The 17,442-nt window shown below is 33.0% G+C and overlaps 1 protein-coding gene across 2 annotated transcripts; it reads left to right on the top strand.

Moving 5' to 3' along the window:
* The first annotated feature begins 242 nt into the window (after positions 1 to 242).
* On the top strand, positions 243 to 16,132 carry LOC112684417 (low-density lipoprotein receptor-related protein 1-like). Of its 2 annotated transcripts, XM_025555956.1 has the most exons (10): positions 243 to 740; positions 7,824 to 8,397; positions 11,086 to 11,216; positions 11,321 to 11,564; positions 11,649 to 11,948; positions 12,519 to 12,693; positions 14,623 to 14,747; positions 14,846 to 14,956; positions 15,091 to 15,238; positions 16,025 to 16,128. In XM_025555956.1, exons 2-10 carry the CDS (start codon positions 7,944 to 7,946, stop codon positions 16,110 to 16,112), a joined length of 1,776 nt encoding a protein of 591 aa, XP_025411741.1. In that variant the 5' UTR covers positions 243 to 740; positions 7,824 to 7,943; the 3' UTR covers positions 16,113 to 16,128. The 2 variants fall into 2 exon arrangements, with proteins under 2 accessions (XP_025411741.1, XP_025411749.1); XM_025555964.1 differs by lacking the exon at positions 15,091 to 15,238 and having other exon boundaries at positions 247 to 740; positions 16,025 to 16,132.
* The last annotated feature ends 1,310 nt before the right edge of the window (positions 16,133 to 17,442 follow it).

The raw sequence follows: 17,442 nt of genomic DNA, 5'->3' as shown, positions 1-17,442 counted from the left end.
CAGGACCAATAGATATGTATACGTATATGTATTGTCATCGCCGGTGACGAACGAGGGGTCGAAGGGGCAGCACGGGGGAGTAGGGGGTGCCAGGTGGTGCGCCGTATATACACAGGTGTTTTGTCGTATTTAGGAACGCATTAATAACATTCTACGGAGGACCGACCGCCGCCGACGCGGTCGTCGGGTCGGGAGGGGAGTGGCGGTGGCGAACGGTGACGGCGACGGCGGCGGTGACTGCGGTAGTTCCATCCGGTGCGTGCAGGCCGGTTCGGTTCAGTTGGTTATTTCACTCACGATCCACAACATCGCAACAGACGGCGTCGCACCGCGAACACGTCGTACACGCCGCAGTCGTCCGCAGACCTCGTCCGAGTACATAACACAATACCGTGTCGCTTTTTTATTTTTTTTTACGTACGGTTCCGCGACGGTTTTGCGGTTTTCGTCGTCGTCGCGTGTTTCGGCTGTTTTTCAACGGCAGTGCGCCGAACTCATAACTCATCCGTCCAAAGCGAAACGATCTCGTCGCGAAATTCACGGGCGACATACGTAATATAATTTGTATAAATTTACATATATATATATATATATATATATATATATCGTACAAAACACTGCGGTGACAGTTTGCCGTTTCCGCCGTCATGACAGAAGCTCATCCTCGGATCGTCATCGCTCCGTGACCGCGAACTTTGGCCGCACTTTCGCACTTGCACTGGCCGCCGTCGCGACTCGGGGTAAGCTTTATTGAACGTATACATGTACGCGCTGAACCGTTCAACGTGCAAACGATGTACGAACCGCGGTACGTACGACGTCGGTCGCGATACGCTGTACCGAGAATTTCGTGTCGCGAGAAAAGCGTAAAACAACGACAAATTTGATTTTTAACATTTGAACACTAAAACGTCTCTATAATCCATAGTATGCCGTGAGCATCCACGAATTTAAATCCAACAAATAGCTTTGGATTATAATATTTTATAAAACGTTCTTGTACACACATGTGTGTATACAGACGAGAAAACCGCTGTCACATGACATTCTGATCGCCAGTAGTATGTATTTATGTATACGTGCATATGGGGTGTATACCGTGTAGTGTACAAGAATCCTACCTGTATTTCGAATTGTGGCGGGTTCCAAACAATCTAATCGCGAGGAAGAGTCCTGTTATCGGGAACGGGTACACTTACCCGGCGGCTTAAACGTTCGAATTAAAACGCGATCGTTCTAAATCGGACGTTTCGAAACAGCAGACCTCCGGGTTCGTCCGGCTACCATTGCACGTTCTGGTCGTTGCACAACGCCGAACGGACGGTTGACGAGAAAAAATAATATTAACTTGGTAATTGAGCGTATTCACTTCGCCGCGAATCCGTTTACACAGCGCTCGCCGTAGACTCATCGGTATTCATTATATTCATTTTATACGTACTGGCCGTATACGTTTATGTGTAACGTCTATAATTCTAATGTGTCGTGCGAGAGAATCGGCGGGTACGTTGCGCTGACGAACTGGCTGTCATTTCAATGTGCACAAAGAGAACTAGTGTTCGCGTATCGATGAAATAATAATATATACTCGTATCATGCGACTATTTTCAAACGCACGTCTCGACATGTCTCAACCGGGCGGGTCGAAGAATGTTCGAAACATTTCTACTCATTCGTGTACTACACAGCGAAAGAGACGCTTTGTACACAATTCGCGTACATCCGTTGCCGTTTTATAACACGGGTTTTTTTTTTTTTTTCATTAGAGATTTCGTTTGCTTAACATTCTCGTTATTTATTAGTCATCGTATGGTTATTTTATAATAAATATATATATATATTTATATATATAAATTATTTCTAAGTTAGACTTAAGAGTTCTCTTGAGAAAAAATTGTTATTCATGTGAAAACTATGAACGTTTAGATTTTTCAAGTCGTAATATAATCAAACGCTTCTTGCGATTTTGCCATTTTTACACGTTCAATACTTCTCGGAATTATTCAATATAGTGATTAAGTCGTTAGATATTATTGGCTGTATCAGCTACAATTATTTGTAACATTATTGGTTTTTTTTTTTTTTACTAAAAACAGTTCTCGTTAAATGTTTTAATCAATTTCATGTTCGATAAAATACATATTAATTAACAAATATCGTTTCTTGATAAGATGCAGGCATTAGATGATTTTTTTTTTGTTATTAATAGATTAAACTTAAACGTTTAAACTCTAAGTAGTTATTAGGTCATATACGCAACAAACAGAAGTTAGCGAATCGATACATTTAATAAACTCAGGTTTCTTTGATTTAGTAGTAACGATGAATAATTCACAACAACATATAGTTTATTGTAGAGCGTCGTATGCTATTTGAAAATATACACATATATATACATACAAATTTCAATAGTCGTAAGTTGATATATATATATAAATTGGTACCATATTTACATAAAATGCCATCATCTATTATATATATATTTATACAGGTATAATAATTATTATTTAGCAACGATAGGTATTTATGAAAAATAAAAATCCCGACAGTAGTTATAAAACTTGGAAAATCTATAATTTTCACTATTTATATAAAAATAAATTACTCGTTGGCCATAACTATTCATTAGGAACTAATTTTTAGTATTACAAATTATAAGCATATATACTTTGTCAGATTTTATTTTAAAGTTTTATTCATAATTGATTTTTAAAATTTTATTTTAATTAAAATATTTTTTTAGTTATTCATGTTTTAATTTTCCCAACCATTTAAAAAATTAATAATTACCTTATTAAGTGCCTAATTATAAACTGGTGTTTAAATTGTTTCCATTTATTTCGGGTTTTAAGCCAAGAATATATTATATTTTAGTAATATAGGTATTAAAAACAAGTTTTGTTATCATTTCTTCGTTGCTAATGGTAACATAGTTGAATTGTGCTTATTGACGTCATAGCTACATTGGTCAATTTAAACAGTTATTAATGTATAATATCGATCCGTTAATTTTTATGAACTTATTTAAAATATAATAATAATTATTTATTAAATTCATTAATTTAATACAACTATAGTTAAGATTTAGTCAAAGTTTGTAGCGACATTATGTCATAATAAAATGTATACTTACGAATAAATTCAGTCTAGTAAATATATATTTAAATATGTTTATATCGAGTAAAATAATAAATCAATACAAGTTGATTAGTTTGTACAGAATTATGGTATAGATAATTTAATTTTCAACCCATGTTTAGTTTTAAACACTTAAACATTTTAAGAACTTGTCATTTACATAAGCTACATTTTTTGAGACTTGTAAATATTTATAATTTGTATGAGGTGATATCTTTTCAACTTCATTTATAAAATTACAAAAAAAATATGTCAACGAAGATCACGAAAATGACACGTATATTTTCAATTGTATTAAAATTAATTATTGTTAATATATTTTAATAGTATGCATAGAATTTTTTTTTTAGTTTTCAAATGAAGCGTAGGTAATACTTACGATTATATGAAAAAATAAATCATGTAGTTACTTTTTAGAAATATTAATTTATTAATAAGTTCTATGTAGTCGATTGAAAATATTCTCACTGATCTGTTGTTAGTAACACAATGATTTGTAGATAATTACATTTTCTATGTTTCATTGTTTTAAAAATAATAACGTTCTAACTGTAACTGACAAACCCTAATTGTAAAATAGGTATTTAACTATCGATTACCGCATGTAATGAAATGCAATTTATGATTTTATAGCTAACCTTACATTAAATATGTTACACGAAGACATGCAATTACATGTACAATAGGTACGTATGTGCGACGTGCATAGAAAACGAACCTACGTTAAAAACATTTACTTATTTCAGACATTAATGCATGACAAATTATCCTTAAAAAATTATAATCAAATGGATCGCAGTCAATTTTTAGTTTTATTGTTGATAATTTATTGTGTAAATAAATGTAATATATTTTGTAATTAATATGAATCTGTTTTATACAGCATGCTAGTTTTTTTTTTTTTTTATTGAATACCATTAATCAAAAACATTAAACAGTTAAATCAAATTTTCAACTGCTATGCTCTTCAAACACTTCAAATACTTCGGGTGATGTGTTGTGTTATTGGATGAGTAAAAGTAATCTAATAAAAGCAATCTAAACATTAGACTTATAAAATATTTATATTTCTTAAGTGTATGGATGTCACGGTTCATATCATTACTAATTACAATAAATCGTATGATTTCTTTTGAGTATAGAATAATGTTGTTGTGTGAATAAACAATAATATAATAGTAACTTCAATTTAAAATATATTTCAATGGAACTGAAGTGATACATAGTATTAAAAATCATACATGTTTAAGTTTACTAGAATACAGTTGTATATATAATATATAAGTAATTTATAATAATTAAATGTATGCACTTTGGATTCCAAATATTTGAAAATATAATTTCTCATATTATAAAACGTATTAGTCACTGATACGTTCTGAAATTTTGAGTAATATATAGAAAGCACAATATGACATATGTATAGAAAATTACAAATATTTATTCTTTCATTAGCAAAATTTCATATAATAATAGTACGCCAATTAATTATGTTTTTTTTTTAATGAAATAATATTGTTTGGAATCTGAAAACAAATAATGTACCTACTCATAATAAAAACGCACTTGATGTTAACATTTTTTCTTAGTTATGTGTATACTTGGTTTCAAACATATACTTAAAAGACATTACTGACAAAGTAGGAAGTTAACCGTTAGTATTGTCAGTCTCTAACGATTCATGACTTATGATCCCACTATCCCAGGTATAGCGTGTGAAATCTAAAGAACAATGATTATAGGATCTTGACCTACCTGGAAGTTTGAGACCACCTTTTTTTTATTTTCTTATTTTTTTACCAAATGTTATTTTTTAAAAAGAACAAAAATTGCTACCTTTTTCTTTTATTAAAAATACATTTCCGGAACTCATGAAAAGAATTGATGAAGTATTATTCTCCTCGGTAAAGATCTATTATAATTTATTTTGTGATACTTAGGTACTAAGTCGTTTTTCTTACATTTATCAAAAAGCTATACAATTGAAAAAGCAGAAAAAATGTAGGTAAGCTTATATTTTTTAGTGTTAAACTATGAAGTAAAAACATTCATTGAATATCAAACACATTGTTAAAATGACCTTTTTTTCTTTTACCAGAGATTTACAGGTTGTACAACGATAATTTACAATGATTTCTTTATTTAATAAAACTAATAAATCGTCGAGGGGAATCATATATACATAGCCTAAAAAATATCTTGAAAATAAATCAGGAATGTATTTATATGCTCTAAATATTTTTTTTTTATTATTCAAATATAATGTCAAGTTTTGATACATATTTTTTATTTTTGTTCAAAAATATTTGTTAATTTATTTATACTCATATTATTTTTGAATAGTAAAAATGCTCCGTCGAGAGTCTACAAACGTCTTATATTTAATATTCATCGAACAACTATTCATAGATCGAATTTTAACATAATAACTAGGTTGACTATTGTTTACGATTTAATCAAAATATCCATACGAAAAATGAACATGTTTTTTAATGAGTAATGGTCACTTTCTATAGACCGCATAGGTATTAATTTAATCGCATTAATGGTTATTCTCAAAGTAATTTTAACGAGTAGATGTATTTCATGAGTCGTATAATTATGTGATCGTTAATTAATTTTCTCGAATTGAAATTACTAAATAAGTAACAGTTTTATTATTTTAACTCATCAAAACTGGTGTAATTTATTCAATTTTGTGCAATGTACCTAATATGCTATGTACATACAACAGCATCGTGAATACAATAATTATTAGGAAAAAGACTATTAAATATTTCTAAAATGTATACATGTACGAATAGATGTTTTTTGGTCATTATAATAATTTTTATAAATTAATATTTTACATGAAATTCGACAATGCGTATATAAGATTAAAATGATTATTAAACTGTCAGTATATCAACAGCTCGTGAATCGCACAATGTTATATTAAAGATAAATCTTATACGATAAAAATTAATCCATAGTATTAATTTGTATGCGCTATGGCAATTGTGCCTTAGGATTTTCTTCAAAAGTCGAAAAGTACGATTTTTCGATAATATTATTACAAAATTATATAGTTTTACCCAATTAAAACAAAAAAATAATAAAACATAATAGATTTGTTGCGTTTTCAAAAGTTTTTAAACTCTCTCCACACGTCATTATATTTAGTCATTGGCTTAATATTATTTCAACTCTACGGACATCCGAAGATGAACCGCCGTCGGCCCCCGGTACGTACGTCTTCCGAGTAATGTTATTCGTACGTTTTTTATGGACCATTAAAAATACGTTCAAGGGATATATTATAGCCGGTTGCGTTCACGTTGAATAACTGTTCGATTCGACGATCCGGCACTTAATAAATGTCTCGGGTTTTTTTATTCGGTTCTGGTGTACAGTATTTAATTTGCGGGCTCGCGGGTTAAGAGTTAAAACGTGTTCGGCGCTTAATGAATACACTAAACAACGATTTAAATAAATAAAAAAGTAACAACGGCTATCAAACACACGCGGCAGTTTATACCGTATGTACGTGTACGTGTATATATTGACTCGTAAATGTGTTATTTATGCAAATCGCGCGACGTCTCTTGGACATTGCCCATGAGCACGCCACGAGACCGGCATTATATGGTTACGTGGGTATGTATATACGAGTGTGTGCGCGCGCGTGTGTGTGTGTGCGTTCACGTACATACGGTATGTGTAAATATTAACTATATACGTATATTTATGTATGTATACGTTTACGTTATTGTGATGTTTTCGTTCAGACGATCACACGCCCACGTGAAAAATTCCATATTTACTCACAGTCATTATTCCGGTCGACACATGTTTTATGACTATATGCGGCCGGCAACGATTTAATGACCCATTGAAAAGAAAATAATAATCTCGACAATAGGATTCGTGTGATGTTTCATTCATGCGTCGATCACAATGCGCTGTGAGATGTCCGGTTATCAAGAACGAAAATGTCCACCGGTGGCGCGCTGTTACCGTTTTATAATGCACACTACTATTGTTGTACGGACGACGACGTTTTCCGTTTTCCTATAGAACCTGCATAGCGCACTCTATTTCTCTCTCTCTCTCTCTCTCTCTCTCTCTCTGTTCATAATATTATAAACGCGGACTTGTACAGAATCGAAAAGTCGCTGAACTCAACCACAGATCTACGCACATGATTGTTATTATCGTACAGATATTATGCACGTATTGTGAACCGTAAACGTCAAGTCCTTTATGTGGTGGTCTTGCTGCAGCCCTATCACTCGTGCATTTAATTGTTATATTTCCAAGCTGTTTTCCAAGTATACGATCAATTCACAAGACATAAACTGTGCTTCTTCTTACCTAAACCAAAATGATCGAATTGCGCGTGTATTACAATTATAATAGATCTGAGTTTTGAGAAACTACTTATTTTATGTGATGATTTGCTACATTTTGAAAAAAATAACATGATTGCACGTACATATATGGTTGATAATTGTTTAAATATTTCAAATTTTAACTTTTTTACTATAATTTATTTAGTCGTCGTGCAATTCGAACATTACCTTTTTCCGACCACCTGGTGACCTTTGGCCCGTACCTAAATACGCGCAGGCGTACGTATACGCGTGTATTATTCACACGCGATATTACAGCATATATATTAAATAATATTTTAATGTTTCTTTCAGGTGATCGTGCGAGATATAATCGCGCGTAGGAAATCCGTCGCAGAGGAAACTGCGGACAGTGTATACAATACGACCATTGTGCCGGGAGTGAAATAATAATTATACAATACGGCGGTGATAATGGAAAATCCTGCTTACAACCCGGAGGAGGGTCAGCGGATGGCCAACGAGTGTTTGGCCGCGAGGTTATTGTCCGGTAAGGACAACACGGGCGGTGGAGGCGGCGGCGGTGGCGGCGGTGGAGGCGGCAGCGGCGGTGGTAGCGTCGGCGGCGGCGGCGTCGGCGGTACCGGCACCGCGGTGTCCACGATCTACGACCCACGCGCCTATGGCAGCACCACCACCGCGGTAGTGACGACGCCCACGCCGGCCGCATTCCAGCCGACCCGGCAACAACCCGGCAAGAGGTGTACCTGCTGGCAACCGCCCTCGGACATACCGCATTTGCATAAGTGCAATTCGCCGCCCAGGACCATGTGCCACACCAACATGTTTGTCCTGTACACGTTTCTGTTCTTCACCGCGATCATATGCCTGACCACCAGCGTGCTGCTATACATCACTAGAATACAAGGTGAGCTGCGCGTGTAGTAACGCTGTGCGACGGCCACGAGAACGCAATTAATGTATCCGCGTGCGAGGCAGGACCGGATTGAGATGGTGTTAACACCGGGGCCGGCTGAAACACCGGGTAGAGCCCTTATGCCGTTCATATTACCTCAGCAGCATTCGATTTTAAAAGAAACTAAACGAATTAATTGATTTTCATAGAAATGTATTTCTTTAATACCTAATGCGTTTAACGTGTTCGACGCCCGTATATACATGACCAGTGTCGTGCCTAGCATAATTAACGCTCGGTGCTAAGAATCATTTTTAGCGCCCTCCCCTCTTTCAAATATTTGTCCATCTATAGGCTGTAAGGAGACTAAATAAGAATAGGGGGTAACTACTTTTGTATTTAAATAAATAAAAGAAATAATCAACAACTAAAGAACAATATAACTAATATATACAACTAAAACTGTAAAGGTAGACCAAAACATATAGATGCCTAATAACCTACTTTATTAAACTGGTATAATTAATTTACAAATCAAATTTATTCGCATAAAAAATAATTTTCTTTAAATAATTGCCGATGAAAAGTAATTAAGTACCTATGCGAATTCGGCGTTCATGAACTATGATATGAACACTATCATAGATAGGTTCAAAATACAATCGTACTACTCGTCAAGTCGACATTCATCTATGTTATTTTTTCAATTAACAATAACGTTAGAGTATAAATGGTATATCATTGTTAATTTGTTATGGACGACGTCGTCATTTCGGGAAAAATAAATACAAATACTAAAAATAAACTAGCAACACCGTCGATCAGGAATCTTGATTCAGAACAATGTTAATGATGTCGACTACGCGTCAAGACCATGGCATTGAATGTGTTAAATATTATGAATTAAATAATATGGTTAACTTTCAGTAAAATTACGTAGATCATGAAAAAGCTTTCGATGCTCCCGTCATGGCGCCCTGTGCACGCGCACCTCTCGCACCCCCCCTAATCACGGTCCTGTATATGACGATCGGTTTTAATTATTACCAATATTATTATCTGAACGTAAGAGTACAATATTCTAAAACTGTAATTAGTGTGGCTTTAAACTAATTCAAATGTTCCGATAAATAAAACTTGTTAACGTCGATGTAAAACGAGAAAATCCGACATCACATCGTCTAATTAAAAATGAATTAGCCATTAATATAACCATACTACTAATCCATCATTTCATAATTGCACGTAGAGATGGCAATTGGTACCTAAGCGTTTTCGATTTACAACAGTCAATTAGTAAGTCAAAAATCGGTCTACGGTATAAAGTTAAGCTTATTACATAATATTGTTATTTTCCACGGAGCCAAATAGAAATAAAATTTCGATTCGGAAATTTTCAAATTTAACTTATAATATTATAATTTCGTTCTGAGAAAAAGGGTAAACGGAGTTCAATACTTCAGGACCAAAAGTCCGAGCTCCTCGAGCCCTGTGCCTTGGCGCGTATGCTTCGTCAGCACGGGACGGCGGTATTCGTAACGATTTCTTCGCGAACGGGGCTAACGAGCGACGGTCACGTATAGGTATACCGTTTTGCTTCTTGGTTTTTGTCGCCCGCGTCTCAAAGTCGAAAAACACCGAGAAAGCGAAATAAGCTTTACATCACTTCATCAGTCGCCGTACCCGATACATGTTATCGTAGGCATTCGTTCGATGAACGCTTACGGGCTAAGTTCGTGCGGAGGGAGTGGCGGTCCCGTTCTCGTCGCGCCCACCCATGTGGTGCGTACCCGTTTGTTCACAACACCGGCAACAGTTCTATTATATATTTATATACGCGCAAGTATTATTATTGTTACAGCGTACGTAGACGTGAACGCGCGATCCGCTACAATGATGCACGTATACGTACGTAATACGTATACAGTTCGATTTGTGAAACACAATAGGTCGGGCGCACATAATGCACCACGCGCTGCGAAGACGTAGATCGATCAGATTGCGCGTGCGACGAAGATCGAACGATATCGAAACGTTGATACCGCCGCGCGCATAATATACGTTTCGCGCGTAGGACAGGCGCGCGCGCGCGTGTTGCCGGGCTGATGATAATAATAATAATAATAATAATAATAATGATGATGCCGATTTTCGGGGTCGTGGTTTCGATTGAAAAGCAATTTCCGTTGACGAAACCAAATTATCCGTAAAAACTAGGTTCTCCGAGTTCTTATACTTATTGTGTACATTTTTCGTTTCTTAATAAATAGTAGTAGTGAGCCGCTCACTAAAATACAGTCCCGACACGAGTCCCGCGCGGAGATATATTATTGTTTTTGGAATAGGCACACAAGCATCTTTTAATTCACCGCCCGGAGGCAATGGTGTACAACAATATAAACAATTCCGAATTCTCGAGAAGCACGTACGGCTAGATCGAAAAACCAATAGTAATTTAATCGTATATCTTGTATTACAATATCCACGCCATCACGTCGTGTTCTGCCGATACCGCGATAATAATTAACAGTTAACAAATCGATCCGGAATAGGTATACCCTACACGTCCGTTTATGTATTCGACGTGAACGTTAAATGTACGTGATGATTAAAATTATAATTCAATATTATAATGAGTTCTCGAATACAATTTCTGAGGTTTTTTTTTTTTTAATACTTAATTTTTTTTTTTTTTTACAGTTCCACACAAAGAAAAATTTACATTAGTGGTAGAAGGCGAATTTAAAATTACAAATATCCCATTCACGATAAGCTTTGTGAATAGAAATTCTACTGAATTTCAAGAATTGAGTAACAATATCACGACTCAGGTAATTTTCCACTTTATACAACCATCGATTCGCGTTATTCGTACATTTTACCGCAATGTTATACAGTTGAATTAATTCGAATTTTAAACTGTTTTGGTCTACAGCTGGACGATACATTCAAGTACAGTGAACTGTCCCCGTGGTACGATGGCTGCGAGGTGACCGACCTCAGTCCCGGCACGTCGAAAGGCGTACAAGTGCAATGCGAGATCAAGTTCTTTCAAGACCCGGAATCTGCGATCGGCATTGGACAGATCGGTATTGCGTTCCTCAAAACGCTTCGCATACAGCACGGACATACTTGGTTAGGCAACTACAGCGTGGACGTGCAGTCGATCGGATTCCAAAGTAAGTTTTCAATTGCATCCGTTGGCGAATAAAAAATAAAACGATATTCACAAAACACCTGATCAATTGCGTTCTGCGAAACAGTGAGCGGCGAGTTGGGCGAATGGACCGATTGGTCCGAATGGAGCGGTTGCGAGGACCCCGGTGACTACGTAGCTACCAGGACGAGAAAATGTTTGACTCGAGACACGCGGGAACCAACAAGCGTGGACCGGTGTTTACTCATACCAGGCAACAAGAGCGACCTGGACTTGATGCCATGTCGAATATATCTGTCACAAAACTCCGACCTCGATGAATACTTCACAGTCCCACCGCCGATTTCCACGTCCACCAGTAAAGAAGTTATCGAACAGGCGCCGGTCAGCAAAGCCACTGAAAACGGTAAGCACACAACTCGAAATATTAAACGATTTATTAGGCAACGCTATCTAATTTGCAATTAATTACCATCACATTAAAAATGCATAAGTTTTGTATTGCTGTGTGACATTCGTACATTAAAAAAAGATAAATCCTAATATGTTTAGTTTATACATTTGATTTTCCCAGTCAAAATATTCTTCGTTGGAATTGAAGTTTTGTCATTAAATAAATAAAATCAGTTGTGTTTAATACGAACTATATGATGCTGGACCATGTCTCACATGGGCTTGTAGAATCTTTCAAAAGACTTTTCAAACAATATTCTTATCATTAAAAAATGTTGAGTATTGCTATGAATAATTTATGCCAACTCGGCAATTGTATATTTCGATTTTACAATCCAATCTGTTCTGGCCTTAGGCTATTTCTCGTTTTCATTTCGATTAAATTTTAGCAAAGAATGTAAATTTATTTTTATTTGACCATTTTAACTTTAATAAAAATAAGTATACATCGTCAAAAATATTTGTTATTCGCAATTTTATACTCGATAAATAACTAACAAATTACATTTCTATTGGATTTTAGTTGAAGATAATTGGATTTGTGATGAATGCAAGGAAGATGAAGTGTGTTTAGCTGATCGCGACGAAGGGATTCTACAATGTTTACCCAGTTTAGATATCAAAGATAAAACTGGATGTGGAGGCCGTTGTGGCATAAACACTCAATACTGTCAAAATATTCATAGAAACGCGTACACGTAAGCAATTTTTTTTTTTTAATTTATATAATTGAAGGTTATGTTACAATTCAATCATCGATTATAGATAGGTGATGGATGAGAAATCATTTTTTATATTTCGGCATTCCACTGAGATTCCTTCAAAATTGGTTATTCAGTAGTTGCTACCCAATTACTGTTATTAAACAAAGTTAATTGGAATATAAAATATAAGATTAAACTGGTTTGGGTTCCGCGACTGTGAATCCACTCAAATTTATATTGTAATCATTTTTCAAACTGGTTTTCCGAAATTAAAAGAAAATTAAAATTCTTATTTTGATATTTTAATGTACCTACCTAATACAACGCCATTAGTTTTACATTTTCATTGTATTACTTAATTATTTATTAGTGGCATAAAATATAAAATTTCATTAGTAAATATAAATATATAAATAATATAACAATAATAATAAATAATAATAACAACATATACAACATAAACAACATTCGACTACAATTCGGTTATTACAATTATTGTTATTATAATTTTAAAATATATTTTTACTCTACAATTTTTTTATATGGATGACTCATTATAATGTCGATTTTTCTAATATGAAATAATCTCTTTTTTATATATTTTTTTTTTTTATGTTTTCTTTATTTAACTTCAAATCTTTTATTGTTCGTTTTTATCTAGTCAATATTTATTCATTAAATGTCCTAATTACTTTGATTTGTTATTATTTGTCACTTATTTATATAAATAAAAAATATGAGTCACACCTAAACTATTCCTTTCGAGAATATTATATTAGTTTCTAACCCAATTTAATCTTGTTATATAGTCGGTTTGCTGATATATTTAACTATTTTTATATAATGTATAACATAATAAAATACTATGTAGCTGTCTGGTTCCATAATACATCTTCTTCAATTTGAATATTTGATTTGAGATTATTTTATCAAACAATACCCGTTTAATGTTGATCTCCATCCGCCCACATTTGTTCGTTCTATGCACATTATTCTTTCCGAAACAACCATTATCTCATTCTACTATAACGATCACAGACGCCGACTCAGTAGGGGTACAAATACCACTAATAGTCTCCATGCATTTGAACAAAGGCGGATATTAATACATTTTCTTCTCCGTAGTAGTATGTGTTTGTAAATTATAGATCAATCATTTTCAACTTTATTGATATTGTTAAAAATGGAAGATAGTTTATGCAAATAATGAATGCAGGAAGTTTGTAAAAAATCTTAACGATTGAATGTGCATTATAATGAATTTATATTTTTCAATAGTATAAAATATACAAATCACAACTCGACTCAAAAACATAATACCTTATCTATATGAATCGTAATTCAACTTTGTAAAATCGATATTTTTTATACGGTTAACTGAAACTAATAAAAATAACCTAGAAATGTTTTATACAGATTCTCTTATGAAAAATATTAGCTCTCGTTGTTTAATCTATCTAACATTAAGATTATATATATCCTCCGTTAATATTAAACACACATAGTTAAGTATTCCTTTAAATGTTATCTGTATTTCATTTTATAATCTACATCGCAATATTATTTAATTAGTTTTGTGGAAACATTTTTTTTTTAAATACATCGAACGTTTGATTAAAAGTTTTAAATACTTGAGGATAATTTTTTCTTTTTTACCGGTAAATTCTAAATAGATATTTAGAATTTATTTTTTAACAATTTGTCTGTGAACTAAAATCAAGTCATTGTTATGATTTTAAATATATTTATATTTCAACAAATATCGATCGGGATATCACTAAAAATCAAGTTTGACATTTATACGTTGACAAAGTACAATATTTGGCTATTTAAGTTACCTTTTGACCAACCAAAATGTTTTTTTACAAATGTGCATAAACAAAAAATTATAACAATTGAATACATGTCCTTGTTATTTTTTAGTTGTGTGGATACATCGCCGTGTTCTAAGAATGAGTTTGAGTGTGGAAACCGTATGTGCGTGTCGGATAAAGCAAAATGTAATGGTATCTACGATTGTTTCGACCAGTCAGACGAAAAAGATTGTGGTAAGAATTGCCCGATGAACATAATTGCATCGTATACTATTATTATAACACGAGTGTTTAAGAAAAAAAATGATACATTTCGACGTTTGTTGTTTTAGCATGCGATCTTGAGACACATTTCCGATGTGGTATACAGTGTTTGCCCAAGGCAAAAATGTGCGACGGTGTATCGGACTGTTGGAACGGCCACGATGAACTGAACTGCACTCGTAAGTATATTTATCTAGATTTCATTACTTAACCTCTTATCGATACATCGAGCGTAGACAAAACCAAATTGAAATATTAGACGAGTACAATATTTTATTATCATTATTGTACACGCGCATAAACCAAAATTTAGATTGCGAAGACGGCAAATTTGCTTGTAATTCAAACGACGAATGTGTAAGCCACGATCGTTATTGCGACGCTTACGCCGACTGTTCGGATAAGTCCGACGAACCGTTAGGCTGTGAAGGTCCTTGCAGAAGTGATGAAAAAGCTTGCAGGTATAGAAATCGCATCATTAGAATGCTTCTTCACACGAGTTTCTTTGGCTGTCTTGAGCACACCAGTTCCTTTCAGAATTTTCAAACAAACGCGTCGTTTAAATTAGCATGATAAAACGAGTGTTGTGATTGAAATGCGGATTCATCAATTGTTACTATTGATTTATTATACCCGTATTATATACTTCGCTTGAGTGTGGTAGTTATTCAACTTTCAAGGTCATAATAAAAATTCGAAAGACATTCACATCATTATAATTAAAACTATTTGATATAAATCTATTGTTTATAAACGTATAAATATTTATTATACAAATTCAAATTATTGTTTAAAAAAAATTTTAATAATTTATTAATTATTTATTATTATTGTTTTCAAAGTATATAGTATAAAAAAATTGTATAATTTACGTACTAATTTTAAAACACGAATATTTTTTCTAACGTTTCTTTTATTCACGTAATACATGAAAATCGAATATATTTTATATAAAATCAATTTTTTCATTAATCTCACTATGTTGCTTCATTATTACAGTGCACAATTTGCACGCATGTTTATTAGTAAATAATGTTCGTGGAATGTGATATTTGACTATAACATTATTTACACACACCTTAGGAATATTAATCTCCAATGCTTTTTTGATTTGATTTAAAATCATCGTGTGTAATATAAGTAATAGTGTAATACCACTACTCACTAACTGTAGAAATTGATAAGAATTTTGAAAAAATATTCTAAATTAAATTTAGGTGAGACTAATACATTCACGATTTTTTCAGAAATGGTCGGTGTGTAAAAATCTACAAACCTTGTGATGAAATAGAAGACTGCGGAAATGATTATAATAATAAAACTAATAATTGTTAATATGTAAAAAAAATAATAACAATAATATGTATATTAATATGTTTTTTTATAAATTTTGTATTTGTTGTATGTTGTAAATTAGTATTTATTTAATAAAAAAATAATATGTTTTAAAGAAACTGGAAAAATTATACTCAACAGCGTAAAATATATTTTAAAAACCTGTATTATTTGTAAGTCAATATACATAAAGTAATAACTGGTCAATGATGGTTGAAAGAGGCATTGACGGACTCCACGAAGCTGGGGAAGAAGATAGAGAATGGCTAAAAAATCAGTTTTATTTACAAACTGTAGCAAACAAAAAAAAAAAAATGACAACCAACATTGATAACAACAAAGTGAAAATACATTTATTGATACCATCGACGGTTTGAACTCATTAACATTTAAACTCGATTGTGAACAAAAAATTATTGTGATAAATGTAAATAAAACGATATTACTTTTTTGTCGATGTATTTTTAACTCTTTTAGTAATAGTAATTATATATAGTTCGTGGATGGTCATCAATTTGATTAATATAAGTATATTTATTAGATATATGAACAGAGATTAATATACATGTACAATAATCTTTGTGGTGTAGTGCATACAAATAATTTTAATATAATAATACAGATAATTTCTGGTTAACTCAAAACGTCTAGATGGTTAACGATTTAAATATTGATTGTATAATATTGCATAAAACCATGTGGCATAAAATATTTTAAAATTTTTTAAGTAATTGCAATAATATTGTTTTTTGTAAACTATTGTTTATTAAAAGAGTACATGAAAACGTCTTGTTAAACTTTTTCAAAATTTATCAAAAGTCTCTGTATAATATTTTTTGTATCATTATAATCCCTCAACAGTTGCATGAACTATAAGATGCAGGGGGTGGGAGATAGAAAGAATACTTAGGTATATAAAACAACGGGACGTCAGTGGTACCTACATGCAGCACATTCGCTATTACACCATTATTACATAATTGCAGAGTTGTCTGCTCACGTTTGTGCAGTTGAATAATAACGTTGGTCTATTATTTAATATTTCGAGTGCATTGTCTTTTACAGATGTCTCGCTAAAAATCGACACTTCCCCTTGGATCATTTGAAATTCCTCTTTGAACGTGTCCTATTATATAAAATGCGTATTACGTCTCATATCGAAGACTTACCTATTTGAAATCATACAAACGTTCACCACTATAATATACTTATCCCTTCACGTGTTCATTAAACTATCTTATTTTGCAGAGATAATTTGTTTCCATAGACATCAAACTGGTCTTCGTTATTGCGTGTTCAGATTGAAACATGCATGGTTGAATAATGAATT

Source organism: Sipha flava, unplaced genomic scaffold, assembly GCF_003268045.1.
Source record: "Sipha flava isolate LNK unplaced genomic scaffold, YSA_version1 105_pilon_pilon, whole genome shotgun sequence".
Taxonomy (NCBI): Eukaryota; Metazoa; Arthropoda; class Insecta; order Hemiptera; family Aphididae; genus Sipha; species Sipha flava.
Note: the sequence above shows the minus strand (reverse complement) of the source record. Positions and strands in the feature narration are given on the sequence as shown.